At 42.2% G+C, this 15,611-nt stretch overlaps 1 protein-coding gene across 1 annotated transcript in view; it reads left to right on the forward strand.

The window, feature by feature from the left end:
- Positions 1-10,779: 10,779 nt before the first annotated feature.
- The window catches only part of LOC126260748 (nitric oxide synthase-like protein), a 158,684-nt gene continuing 153,852 nt past the window's right edge, over positions 10,780-15,611 (forward strand). The window contains exon 1 of the mRNA XM_049958086.1: positions 10,780-10,869. Within this exon, the coding sequence (XP_049814043.1) occupies positions 10,780-10,869 (90 nt within the window). The remainder of the gene's footprint in view (positions 10,870-15,611) is intronic.

Consider the following 15,611-nt stretch of genomic DNA (forward strand, 5'->3'; position numbering starts at 1 on the left):
TCAAGTAAGGTACTCAACAGAAGCGACGTATCATGCTATGCGTATGCTGATCTCGATAGGTGCATTACTTAAGAAAAGATACAGCTTAAAAGAAAGTTGATAAACTGCTATGTAGCCAGCTAAAGCGTGTATCAAAGAACACGTTTACAGGACTTCTTTACTGTACCTTCCTGCTTCTGTGAGAGGAAGACTGTTCACATCTAATTCATTACGAACTTAAACAAAACTTTCATAACTATGCGCATTTCGTGGTTATATTCGTCCCAACCGTTTCAATACCAATATCTTAACATGTACTGTAGAATATATATTATTGAAGAAAGCTTTAAGTGGTCGTATTTTACACTTAATATACTAATACAATTCAGCAAGTACCCACAACTTGTAGACAATAGATTAGAACTGTTGTGGCTCATCTTGAATGACTGACTTCAGACAGGATGGTTTCTTCTATAAAGGCTGTACATACATTACACTACTCGTATTCTTATCTTATAATAGCAGACATTTATTTATGTAAATGAGTCAAGCTCTATTAAATGATGAAGTGTTTCGTGATCGAATTTATATTCCATAAGACAATACATTTTTGTCCGCAGCTCGTGGTCGTGCGGTAGTTTTCTCGCTTCCCGGGTTCGATTCCCGGCGGGGTCAGAGATTTTCTCTGCCTAGTGATGACTGGGTGTTGTGTGATGTCCTTAGGTTAGTTAGGTTTAAGTAGTTCTAAGTTCTAGGGGACTGATGACCATTGATGTTAAGTCCCATAGCCATTTGAACCATTTGACAGTACATTTTTAACCAGACAGAACACTCGTATTCGATGTTACTTAGTTGCAAATGGGCTATACGCAATCTGCAAAATTACTTGCTCGAATATATGACCTTAGCAAGTAAGCCGGGACCCACAGCAAAGATATGTGCTATCGTAAAACACCTTACCTAGTTAATGAAAAAAGGAGATCTTCTTTCATGCGGTTATGAAGGTAGCGGAAGTAGGATCTCTAGGTCACCCATAGCACTAACTAAATTATGTAACATCAGAAGTCTGTTAGTCGGGAGCCTCAACCGCCGCCTTTTATCACACACACAACACGAGCAGGAATGTAAACAGTTACCTCTGGCCGACACAGCCGGAACACAAACATGATCGTTTCCTTGTCTTTTGTGAAGTACTAGTCAGACCCTTGCAACTTCAAAATAGTAGTTGGCGTTTTCACTGACAACGGGACGTCACGACGTTAGGATCACAGATTTACTTCAAACTCTGTGCACATTTAGTAGGCCATTAAAACAACATAATGCGCAAGTAGTAAGGTGCGCTACTCTGGCAATTCCTAGAAAAACGCAAGTGAAGTTTGACGCGTCTAATTATGCTACTCATGTATCTGTGCGTAGGTGCCGAACGACAGATTTCATGGTGGTCAAGTGGTTGTCGTTCGAACTACGTAAGATGAACGTGTGTGAGGTGTCGGTTCAACTCACCCTCAAGCTTAACTTTTGATTTATATTTTTTTCATCATTATTTAATTTATATGACATTTGAGAGGTAACATAATTAAAAAAACACTTGTATCTGCATGAAATTTTAGTGAAATTCACGTTATTTGGCAACTTAATATTTTTAATTAAATTTAATTACTAGAACAAATATATTTATAGATATCAACAAGTAAATGAAGAAACGTAAACAGCTTTCCTGAAAATGTATGGCTGTTGTGATTAAAAAAATTCCAAACATACGATATCTGGTAGGGTACCCGGAACTACTTTGCACCTCAACGCTTCGAGCTTGAGACACAGAGGCAGGCCCCATTTGGCAGTTAACTAGCGTAGCGGTGAGACGTAGCTAAAGTAGCAAGAACGAATAGTGTAGGTGCAAAGTTTTTGAATATCACAGAATTTACACTCATATATGTTCGTCTTACGAAGCTCGAACGTTAACCGCTTGACCACCAAGAACTCTAACGTCCCGCAACTGCGCACAGATACATCAGTTACATGACAGACGCGTAAAACTTCTCCTGCGATTTTCTCGGAACTGCCAGAGTAGTGCACCTTACTACTTGCCCATTAAGTTATTTTGATGGCCTACTAAAGATGTACAAAGTTGAAGTAAATCCGTTATCCCAACATCGTGGTCTCACCTTGTCAGTGCACTGTGTCGACAAGAGCAGTTATCTGTTTCATCATGTCTCCGATATTTCTGTAGTTACCTACTCTTAAAAATTCATCTCTTCAACCGCTGAACACATAAAAAAAATGTTGATAAATATCCTCTATTCTCATTATTCCAGTATCATAAGCGTACACGCAATGTAACCAATACAGAATTAAATAAGTATTACAAGGCTTTGCGGATACTTCAGACCACCATCACTTTCATAAACAAACACATTCTTTCCGCTGCACTTGGCACTAATCGAAAATAATGTGCACTTTTATGGCACAGACTATTAGGTTCTTTAATCTTCGCATCAAATTTCAGTGCCTATCCGTAATCTATCAACGATATAATTTAAAGCGAATGGCAGAACTGCCACTTCTTTTTTTTCCGAAATCTCATCGCCTCGAGAATAAACAGAAGTACAGGTCAACATGGAAAAATGCGCGGTAGAAGTCGTAAGAATATTCTTTAATTGAGGGACATCTACTTCACACTATAGAGGAGTAGACAAAAATATGGAAAGTCAAAAACACAACACTTTACCACGCATAATGCGCTGTAAGAACATTCAAAACAGTTTCCAGTCGTCTCGGAATGGATGAATACAGGATCTGTATAGTTTTCAAGGGAATCTTATACAGTTCTTCCTGCAAAATAGTGGCAAGTTCAGGTAACGATGATGGAGGTGGAAAGTGATCACACACTTTTCTCTCCAAAGTAGACCACAAAGGCTCGATAATACTAAGATCTGGTGACTGGGGGCGAGGGGAGATGCGATAATTCATCCTGGTGCTCACAGAACCAGTCCTGGACGATGCGAGCTGTGTGAACAGAGACCCTGACGTCTTGGAACGCAGCGTCACCATTTGGGAATAAATATTGTACCATGGGAGGAACTTGATCAGCCAAAATGGTCACATAATCCTTGGCTGTAATGCGACCGTGGCGCCCATGGAATACCACGATATGGCAGCCTAAATCATGTACGAGCTCCCGCCATGTTACACTCTTGGGACGTAAACTCGTCCAGAAGTTGGAAGAAGTGCCAAAAAAGACTCGTCCCAACCAATGACTTTCTTCAATAGCTCCACAGTCCAGGTTTTATGGATTCGGCACCACGTTTTCCTGTTACAGGTACTTGCACCACCAACGTGCGATTTTGGACTTTCACTTCGCCCTTCAATGCCCAGCTTATGGAGCTGCCTTCAGGGAGTTTTGGCGCCGACAAAGGTTCGCGGGAGCGACATTGAGTTTTACAGTGACTTTTGCAGATGTAGTCCTATTTTTCGTCACAAACCATCCAGTTTTGTCTCAAGTACAGATAGTGTTGAGGATCAGTGGACAAAGTTCAAAACCATCGTACAATATGCATTAGACAAGTATGTGCCAAGCAAGATCGTAAGAGATGGAAAAGAGCCACCACGGTACAACAACCGAGTTAGAAAACTGCTGCGGAAGCAAAGGGAACTTCACAGCAAACATAAACATAGCCAAAGCCTTGTAGACAAACAAAAATGACGCGAAGCGAAATGTAGTGTGAGGAGGGCTATGCGAGAGGCGTTCAATGAATTCGAAAGTAAAGTTCTATGTACTGATTTGGCAGAAAATCCTAAGAAATTTTGGTCTTGTGTCAAAGCGGTAGGTGGCTCAAAACAAAATGTCCAGACTCTCTGTGACCAAAATGGTACTGAAACAGAGGATGACAGACTAAAGGCCGAAATACTAAATGTCTTTTTCCAAAGCTGTTTCACAGAGGAAGACTGCACTGTAGTTCCTTCTCTAGATTGTCGCACAGATGACAAAATGGTAGATATCGAAATATACGACAGAGGGATAAAGAAACAATTAAAATCGTTCAAAAGAGGAAAGGCCGCTGGACCTGATAGGAGACCAGTTCGATTTTACACAGAGTACGCGAAGGAACTTGCCCCTCTTCTTGCAGCGGTGTACCGTAGGTCTCTAGAAGAGCGTAGCGTTTCAAAGGATTGGAAAAGGGCACAGGTCATCCCCGTTTTCAAGAAGGGATGTCGAACAGATGTGCAGAACTATAGACCTATATCTCTAACGTCTATCAGTTGTAGAATTTTGGAACACGTATTATGTTCGAGTATAATGACTTTTCTGGAGACTAGAAATCTACTCTGTAGGAATCAGCATGGGTTTCGAAAAAGACGGTCGTGTGAAACCCAGCTCGCGCTATTCGTCCACGAGACTCAGAGGGCCATAGACACGGGTTCACAGGTAGATGCCGTGTTTCTTGACTTCCGCAAGGCGTTCGATACAGTTCCCCACAGTCGTGAACAAAGTAAGAGCATATGGACTATCAGACCAATTGTGTGATTGGATTGAAGAGTTCCTACATAACAGACGCAGCATGTCATTCTCAATGGAGAGAAGTCTTCCGAAGTAAGAGTGATTTCAGGTATGCCGCAGGGGAGTGTCATAGGACCGTTGCTATTCACAATATACATAAATGACCTTGTGGATGACATCGGAAGTTCACTCAGGCTTTTTGCAGATGATGCTGTGGTGTATCGAGAGGTTGTAACAATGGAAAATTGTGCTGAAATGCAGGAGGATCTGCAGCGAATAGACGCATGGTGCAGGGAATGACAATTCAATCTCAATGTAGGCAAGTGTAATGTGCTGCGAATACATAGAAAGATAGTTCCCTTATCATTTAGCTACAAAATAGCAGGTCAGCAACTGGAAGCAGTTAATTCCATAAATTATCTGAGAGTAGGCATTAGGATTGATTTAAAATGGAATGATCACATAAAAGTTGCTCGTCGGTAAAGCAGTGCCAGACTGAGATTCATTGGAAGAATCCTAAGGAAATGCAATCCGAAAACAAAGGAAGTAGGTTACAGTACGCTTGTTCGGCCACTGCTTGAATACTGCTCAGCAGTGTGGGATCCGTACCAGATAGGGTTGATAGAAGAGATAGAGAAGATCCAACGGAGAGCAGCGCGCTTCGTTACAGGATCATTTAGTAATCGCCTAAGCGTTACGTAGATGATAGATAAACCCCAGTGGAAGACTCTGCAGGAGAGACGCTCAGTAGCTCGGAACGGGCTTTTGTTAAAGTTTCGAGAACATACCTTCACCGAAGAGTCAAGCAGGATATTGCTCCCTCCTACGTATATCTCGCGAAGAGACCTTGAGGATAAAATCAGAGAGATTTGAGCCCACACAGAAACTTACCGACAATCTTTCTTTCCACGAACAATACGAGACTGGAATAGAAGGGAATACCGATAGAGGTACTCAGGGTACCCTCCGCCACACACCGTCAGGTGGCTTGCGGAGTATGGATGTAGATGTAGATGCAGATGTAGAAAACGATCCAATGATCGTCTATCACACTTTCATCCGCATTTCACTTAACACACACTTTGGTCCGCGTTGTGACTTAGCGGATGATGTTTTTTCGCTTTCCCTCTGTGTGGTATAAATCTTCGACATGGTGTCTCTTGAAATACTAAACACTTCAGTTACATTGGTCGCGAAAGCATCCCCTATAAGAGCACCAACAACTTGCTCACGTTCGAATTCATTCAGGTCCGACATGATGTGCTCACAACTACACAGAACACTGTTCTGACACTTGCAACATACTACGGGCATTTCATAGATGCCATTAGTGGTCAAACACAACTGAGCCACTTACAGCCTTGGACAGCATCTGTATTTATGTTCGAGCATACATATCTCGCGGGGTTTCGATATATTTGCCCACCCGCTGTAGTTCCTCAATAATCCACCGATTCGTTGCTCCCTATATCTTAACTGGTATTGGACAAAGAGTCAAGAAATAGTCAACTTGGACTTACAGTACTTCGTGCTTCGGGCTTTACACGGACGGATTTAGGAAAATCACAGAAGACCTAAATCAATACTGCTTCCACTATTACGTGCCAAGTTTACGCCCCATGACTCAGTAAATGTGAAACACGAGATGAGTGTGCCGGATATACTTGCACGCAAGCACACACACAAACACACATACTCACACCGACATACACACTGTCTGAACCGAAAAAAGCTGCGGACATTCTAACAAGATTTCATTAGTCGCCCGAACAGATTTGCAAGCCTAGGGAAAGCTATATTAGCATAGCCTATTGAAGAAATGAATACGGATCACCTCGAATACGATTCCTGTATCTTAAACATTATGCCAAATAGTTCACCCAACAAGACTACGGTTTGCTGATGAAACTGCATTTAGGCGAAACATCCTCAATATCAGCGAACAGTCACACCAGTGATGCGTACAAATTCAAATGTTACGGTGAAGATATATGTGTCAATTTTCATAGTCCGTAAATTTATAACTTAATTTATTCTTCGCGGTCGTGACTACGTTACCGGTTATGAATACATTTATACGGATGAACATACATCGTAACGAACACTTTACATTACATTCGAATATTGTACGTTATTATGTTTTTAATCTATAAATTTGTAAGTTATTTCTGTGCCAATGAACGTTTTTGTGAGATTTCATTTACATCCAAACTACTGTAAACTAATTTAAATGAGAGATTCATGAAAGCAGGATCAGACGTCACAGACGGTGAGCTTCTGATAAGAAGAGAAAAGGACATGATCTATGAGGAAAATGACGGAACAATGTACATAAAGTATACTAAAAGCCTATAGTTTGGCGCATGGCTGCTCAAAAAGCGACGGAACATCGATAACGTTGAAATTTGGTGGATTGGTGGGCGAGGAGCTGTGTACAAGTTAATCCATATGTTTGCAATAGCATTTCGGAAGACAGTTATCGGTATTAATTGTCGTACTGTTATCTTCGAGCCGGCGCCTCTGTTACGGAGCACCATCTGCTCGTATTGGATACACATAATTACTCAATATTTCGACGTTGCAAGTAGCCTTAATCAACCCTTTATAAATAATAATACGACCAGTGTAATTACATGAGGTTATGCTAACACAACTGCAGAATTATCTCCATGACTGACAATATAGGAAAGGTGTAGTCTGGCTTGTAAGCTTCTTCAGCAGACGGCGATAAGCAGCCCCTACATGGTGGAAAGAAGGTAAATGATGACTCATCTGGCGACATAAGGCAATTTAAATCTTATTTAGTCCATGTCGCATGGTACTGCCCGATCACATACACTGAGTCAGGAAACGGACTTTATTGTAGAAGATAAGTCTCCATACGGAAGCTGTGTCGACTTCAGGAGCACTAAGCATTGTCAGCACGGCGACGATTGTTATCACTTCCCTAGATGCGGCAGCAGGGGGTCTTGCTCAGATACAACACTATGCACTGGAGTGGCATATCGTCGACCTCACAGACGAGTACAGCGTACAGAAATTCGGTAGAGGTGTTTGTACGTGGAGACTCTGAGGAAAGCGAACATTGCCAGATTCCGTTCATCGTCATGCGAGCCCTGATGGTATAGGGAGACATTGGGTGTACTCCACGAGCACGTCTTGCTCGCATAGCCGGTAATTTGGACAGCAGGTGTTATATTTCTGACGTATTAAAGTCGGAGCCTGTGCCCTATTTTTCAACAAGACTACGCAAAATCACACGTTGCCCGTGCTGTGCCGACCTACCTCGATATGGATGGTGTTCGATTGTTGGCCTGGCCATCACGTTCTCTACACGTCTCACCCGAAGACTGAAAATACGTGGTCACTGGTTGCTGAAAGACTCCCTCGCCGCCGGCCGGAGTGGCCAAGCGGTTAAAGGCGCTACAGTCTGGAACCGCGCGACTGCTACGGTCGCAGGTTCGAATCCTGCCTCGGGCATGGATGTGTGTGATGTCCTTAGGTTAGTTAGGTTTAAGTAGTTCTAAGTTCTAGGGGACTGATGACCTTAGAAGTTAAGTCCCATAGTGCTCAGAGCCATTTGAACCATTTTTGATCTCCCTCGCCGCCACTACGATTACTGAACTCTGACACAGAGTTGAAACAGAGTAACAGTAGGGAATGCTGTGCCCGTACCTGCAACCAATGTCACATCAGTTCGATACCTAGTGGGTTACAGCAATTTTTGTATCTGCACTGCAGCCATTTGGATTTGTGTGTTTTTTTTTTTTTTGTGTATATGCATTCAACTTCGTCGTTAACTGTATTCAAACTTTTGCTAATCGTAATATTTTAGTATACCAGTTAGAAACATAACAGTAAGTGAAATGTGGCTTGCAGAAGCCACATATCTATTGACTTACTGAGGAGTTTAATGTTTGTCATCCAAATGTCATTTATAGGCAAAACGTCGCCAAAATGGATAGTGGACTGCTAACCGAAGAGCCCTTGTTCGACATCGGTGAGCAGGTATCTTTATGGTAGTAGATCGCATGCGTGCAGAAATTTGTCAGTTCTACTCAATTAAGATACAGTAAAACACGTGCCGGACATCTTCACCATGATAAACTTCGGTCTATATTCACGACACAACCATGACAGCAAAAGAGCAAATAATCAGTGGGAGGTAACTCAGAGAATTGAGGTTAATGCAAAGAACACGATGCCGCAATTCAGTGAGAATATGCATACAGTTTTGCGCACTGTCTAAGTGACCATAAGATAAAAAAAATAAAAATAAAAAATAAAAAAAAGATTTGGTGCTGATGTCCGGTCGACGACAAGGTCTCTATGTCTTTATAGAAAGAGCACAAGTTCGAATTTGAGAAGGATGAGGAAGGAAATAAGCCGTGTAATTTCCGAAGGAACCATCCCGGGTTTTGCTTTAACCGACCTATGACCGAATACCACTCCAATGTTTCACCACTACACCACCTCGTTTGGTCTCTGCAAGGTGGATACACTACTATTACATCTTGCGAAGACGTTAAAAGAAAGGTGGTGTATTATGACTTGCAAACGTCGCGGCAAAGGGTAGCCAGGCGGGCTCGTGTAGACAGCTGCAGTAGCTATTCTCACTAGATTTATGTGTAGTTATAAATAGAGATATTCTGTAGGCAGCGGCAGCGAACGAAGTAAATGATTTATCAGAGAATTACTTCGCACGTTTGCTTCCCATATGATACAAAACGAACATTTTCAGCAGCTTAATCCAAAGTTTCATTAAATGACTGTTAATCAGTATTACGCCACTGTGAATGAGTCTTGCTTTTTATTCATCCATTGTTACGTGTATAATATGAGATTATCATAAATTACTCAACCAAATACTGTAGTTAACAATTCATTCCGTTCACAGCTGCAGCAGTTAATTACGCCCGTTTATTTCTTTATAAAGAGAAAGACATCGCAATGAAAATTTGGAAAACCTATGTCTTTGTTCTATGAGCGATTTTTTATATTTGTATCATGTGAGAAATATAACGATTCGATTAGAAATCGTGTGGACAAGTCGAAAAAAGTAACGAGGACTGTTGTGGATAGGATGTGATTTTAGGGAACTGGACAAGTTATTTTACGCATTCTGCACTCATCATCACATTCCAATTGAAATATGCATTGTGAAAACACAGCAAAAAGATGAAAAATCTTGCACTAATGTTTACCTTTCTTAATACAAGGTACCTTCAGAACTTCGAATCATTAATTTCGTTTTTTTTTTTTTTAGCCACCATACTTCAGTCTCAATCAGTCAAAGGTTCTGTTTTTGGTGCGGAATTGTCGAATGTGACATTTTTAGAATCTATCAATAACTAATTTATTGGTTTTTGACGTTTTTACGTGCTCGTGCGGTCTAAATGTCGGCCATTGATAATGTCTTACACTTCTCTTCCCTTTGTAAAATACACCTTGCACTAAAAGATGACACGAATGCTTTTCTTTAGGAATGGGTGTAAAAGTGTTAATCATTTTCTAACGACCTACCTACTTAAAGGCGCTAAATTAACGGCTTGGTAAAGCTGGTCTTGCTGTCAAGGAAACGTTACAAACTGCAGTACAAGTATGTCGCTTCTTACATTCTTTGCTCAGGGTATGGTTAACAAAAACTGCATTTCAGATAAACAGCATTGTAAATCTCTCTTACGGACAAATGTTTAAATCACTCTCCTAACACAAAAAGTGTAAATCACACTCTTAAGGGCTTCGTAATTTCAGGCGTCACGCTGAGAACTGGCAAAGTTGTCATACTTTCGAAAGAACGTCTCCAATAGAGTGGAACATAATTTGCAGGCACTTGCAGTCGGTATTGCGGTCAGTTTCTGAAATGCGGCCAGACACCTACAGATCTGATACAGTCCACGCACGAGGAGGACACGGAGTACGGTGGCAGAGTTGCTGCAGACACTGTGGGCCCGTGACGTGGGCTGCAAGGTTTCGCCGACGATGTGTCTGCCGCCCGAGACTGAAGAGGAGTGGAGCGGCCCTGCGCGCAGCGAGGCTGCGATAGGGCCAGGGCCCGCCCTACGATGGCGGCGGTGACGCTGCCGACCACACGCCGGGTCACGTGCCGCCCACCCATATAAGGCACCGCCGACCACGGGCACGAGACAGTCAGGTCAAGCAACCTGCCACCCTCCTTCTGGGCTTCAGAACGCCGAAGGACGCTCCGTTCTCGAAAGCTGCTGTAGCTCCAGGCTGTGCAGACTGCGCCTCTAGATTTGCTAGTAAAGTCATATAAAAATTATAGACAGAAAACTGTGGCGATGTTGGGGAACTTCGTACGACTGCGAAACCACGCCACGAAGGAGACTGATGTCGACCGGCTGCACACCAACGTGAGCGGCAGACAACAGGTACAGTAGATGCAGCTTGAGCTCTCAAACACGGACATTCTCTGCTCTGTATTCGGCGCCGTACTTGTCTGTTTGGCACTTGTCTGTTTGTCATTGCAAATTAACAGAGATTCACGTTGGGATCGTTTACAACGTTCTCCCCAGTCAGCGAAGTGTCGCAGTGGCAGGACACTGGACTCGTATTCGGGAGGACGACAGTTCAAATCCCGGTCCGGCCGTCCATTGTTAAGTTTCCAGTGGTATCCAGAAATAACAAAGTGAATGCTGGAGTGAATTTTTTGAAAGGACATGACGATTCAATGCGCCAGGCCGAAGTTGGGCCTCGTCTCTTGTGACCTCGCAATCGATGATCTCCCTTCCTTCCTCCGTAGCTATCTTCCTGAGCTATGGTAGATGCTGTACTCTACAAATTCTGCAACACACTATTTTTACAACTTCGAAATTTGGAGCGCTTTTGTATCGTTGGATACTAGTAAAGGCGAAAAATACGGAAGTATTACTATTTTACAACTGTTCAAGCCATCGTTGTTCACGTGTTCTGCTGAGTCCATGTATGGGAAATCTGTGCTATTATAAATATGAAATTTGGAAAACTAGTTTCATACATACGGTGTTAATGTAAATATCAGTGTGGGTCGTACTTCATGGAAAGACACTAGTTTGAACTTAGGTGTAGATCATTTACATTCTCCCCTTTTTCAGTTTAACAACAAATAATATTACATTTGCTAAAGTGAACAGAAAACATACAGCACTGATTCAGTAGGAAACGGGAGACGAAAGGAATCTGTTGCGATCTAGTTGCAGGAATAGACACGCAATTCGGCTGAAGCGATTTAGGGAAAAACAGAAAACGGATATCGTTAAATGAGAACGGGGACTTCAACCCTGCTTCCCGAAAAAAAATATTAACCCCTCCTCACTGAAACGCCATCCAGAAAGGAGAAATCTCATCCTCTGTGCAATTAGACGCTTTACTGTGCTGTTTAAAGTATTATAAAAAATATGTATTATTAGACATGATTATTAAATATATAGTTAATTTTAATAGAGCGGATTAGATGTAGTTCCCTAGATCCCGGAAGCATACTTTCGTTAAATTTGAATTCAATATTCGATTCGTGGGGGCAAAGCTAGGTAATAAAACGTCTGCTTTCAGTAGCGCTATTAATTGTCTGTTAAATAATCTGATAACACTCTGATGATACAACCTGCTGCTCCCGACTTCTCGCTTACTCTTAACAGGAGTGAATTTTTATTCGGTAAGTAGTGTGAGGTTCCCACTGTAGCCAAGGCGTGCATTCTGACCCCACACTAGCGTATGTGACATGAAGCAACGAACGCTCGCGACTGGCTGCGATGGGCTCCCGAGGCTTAAAAGGGAAGTATTGTTTCACTTACTGTAAATGATAAAAGTTCTGTGGTATGCCTATTGCTTTCTTTCAATCAATAGTAATCATGTTTATCTCTCAGGATGTCTCGGATTTACGATTTACTCGCTCCTTATTTGTTTTTTTACACTTTGTACCTGCTATTTGTTGCGCTTAGAACATTTATATGAACTTAAATATGACTCTTTCATTGACTTTACATATTTATATATTGTGTGTGCGTGGTTGTGGTTGTGTATATGTGTGTGTATGAGGGGGATAGAGGAAGAGATAGAGCTAGAGAGAGAGAGAGAGAGAGAGAGAGCGGGAGGGAGGGAGACAGAGAAAGAGAGGAGGGGGTGAAATGGTTCACGGGAAGAACGGTTACTCTAATTTTCATGGTATTTAGGGCGAGATATTCATCGGAAGAAGCAATATACTGGTTGACTGTTCTAGGAAAGTACTCCCTCCAAACTTCAACAGTAAACCACACCCTGATGTAGAACGCGCCCCTTGTAGCGTCTACCAGTGGAATTGGCTGAGCAGATCCGTGACGCTTTCGCGCTTATTTAATGAAGCTCTAACGAAACGTGCTTGTTTTCTTCGGGTCTTCTCTGTTTCCCATATCAATCGTATCTGGTACGGATCCGTGACTGCCAGGCAATATTCAAGTATTGGTCGAACGAGGGTTCTGTAAGCTACCTCCTTTGCTGACAGACTGAATTTCCCGAGGATTCTTCCAGTGAATTTTAGTGCGCCACCTGCCTTACGCGCATTTAATTTTATGTGGTCGTTCCACTTTCAATTGCTCCGTACGTGTACTCCTAGATATTTGACGGATATATCACAGTATCAGCAATACTTCTGGAAGAGATATTCCTCACAGCAAATATTTATTTACATAATTTTTTAACTTATCAGGCGTATAATCTTGCGATGTAGTGACAACGCAGCCTATAAATGGTGGAGGAAGCAAATAAACAACACAAGAAATTAGAGAATTTCTCAGTCTGCTTTAAATTTTTCTTGGCGATCGAGCTAATCTATCCTTACGAAATAAACAAGTGAAAATGAAAGCGGTATATCAATCAAACATTCGCCAGTCATTTTCCAATAAATTTTCAGAATTTCACAAGTAGTGCATGCTGGTCATTCGTATAAAGCATGTACACTGTTGTGCCAAACTTAAGTACGAAAGTAACTTTCGCATGGTGTATCACTGCCAAGAAACAAAGCTTGATAAAATTTTGACAGTACAAAGAAATAACTGCTTCAGTATTGTACAGAATGCAACTGAAAGAAGTGAGCACTGAGAAGAACATAAATCATACTTTTATTCAAAGACTGTAATTACACTGCGATTTTTGACGGTCCCCTGCACATTACAAAAGCCAACATGTAGCTCTTAATAAGAGTCTGTAACCATCACGGACAGCGGTGCATATTCTGCAGTGTGCTCCCAGCTGGCCACAAGGTTGGCAAGGAGTTCTTGCGGTAAGGTGGTCCATTCCTTCACCAGCGCGGCTGACAACTAGCGGATGGTCGTTAGTGCACGAGGGCGTGTTATAGTGCGTCTTGCCAATGCATCGCACGCGTACTCGATGGGATTTAAGTCGGAGGAACGGGCAGGGCAGTTCACTTGCGGAACATTCAAACACTGAGCTCCTCCATCTGTACAGTTCGATGCGTTCGCGCACTATAATTTATAGAAATGAAATCAGGGCCCAATACACCCCTGAAAAGACGCACATGGTGAACGAGTACAGTGTCACAATAACGTTAACCTGTGAGTGTACTACCTTCGAATATCTGGAGATCAGTACACCTACGCAAAATTACGCTTCCCCACTCCGTAATACCTGGTCCACCAATCAGGAGCTTTAAGTACCCTCATATGGCAATGTGGGGACCTGTATTGCCCTCAGGAAAAATATCGAACATTATAGTTGTATAAAGATGTATTATACGGCCAGAATATCCGGACATCCATATTGATTGTTCAGAAGTGGCGAGACATAATAGCGACGTATTGGTTCTCCTTTAGTTATCATTCAGGGAACGCTTTCCACTAAACTCTGACTGAACATAGATTTCTTTATAGTATTCCTTAAGCCTGGTGAACAGTGGATCCCAGGTTTTCGGGGATTGATCTGGCCTGAAACCGGCGCTTTACGTCGTCCCAAACATTTGCGATGGGGCTCAGGACAGAGCTATTAGCACGTCATTTAGGATACACACCAGCTTTTCTTCGAACTGTAACGCAATGGCCTTTGCCTTGTGAGCAGTAGTATTATCTTGTTCATGCAGAAAAGTTCCGTTTACAAACTATTGGGACGGCGTGCTAAGCATGCTATCGTCTAATATATTTTTTACAGATACCACCAAAGAAATTCAACAAAGAAATTCGTGACAGTTAACTGTCTTTTGCGCAAAATCACTCGTTTATTCCCGCAATTTTAAGAATGAATTACACAGAATCATAATTTGAGGGCTTATCTTTTAGCGGCAAGGGCAGCAAAACCTTTGCGCAAGTACTTCATTGTTTGTTTACTGTACAATACCGCAAAATTTGGTATGTTGCTGCACCTCTATCCATACTGTCAGTGACAGCATTCTGCTTTTTCTTCTCTTGAGTAGACAATTGAATTCCAATTCCGTCTGTATGATGGCTGCTTCTTTCACGGTGTCTACAGTATGGACGGTCTGAATTTCCAAGTAAAGTCCTTAGTTTATTTCCGAAAATACTGTCACTTGTTCCTCCTCCTGACCATCAATAAATTTGATCACGGTTGGCCGCAAAGACATTTCACGTGATGACTTTCCAAGGTGGCAGTTCAAGGCAATGCTCAGTACTTAAAACTAGAAGGTTGCTGTACGTAGTTACGCGACCAGTTTACTTCGCGCCACGTTCGAGAGCGCATTTCACTTAGTTGAGTAATAAGCATCGTTCATTCGTGCAAGCATATAGGCTTATTATCTTTCTGTGCCACTTCTAAATGTCGATCTACAACACAAGAAATACAACGCTTCCCGTAGCACACATCAATTAGTGGCTGTTAAAATGGTTCAAATGGCTCTGAGCACTATGGGACTTAACATCTTAGGTCATCAGTCCCCTAGAACTTAGAACTACTTAAACCTAACCAACCTAAGGACATCACACACATCCATGCCCGAGGCAGGATTCGAACCTGCGACCGTAGCAGTCGCGCGGTTCCGGACTGCGCGCCTAGAACCGCGAGACCACCGCGGCCGGCAGTGGCTGTTAATTAATATAGCATAAGGAAAATTACATCGAACAACGCCCATCAAAAAAATGCGACATCGCAGTCATTACAGTTGTGAGAACTCGCTGCCATGAAATTATCGTTT

Source organism: Schistocerca nitens, chromosome 5 (assembly GCF_023898315.1).
Source record: "Schistocerca nitens isolate TAMUIC-IGC-003100 chromosome 5, iqSchNite1.1, whole genome shotgun sequence".
Lineage (NCBI taxonomy): Eukaryota > Metazoa > Arthropoda > Insecta > Orthoptera > Acrididae > Schistocerca > Schistocerca nitens.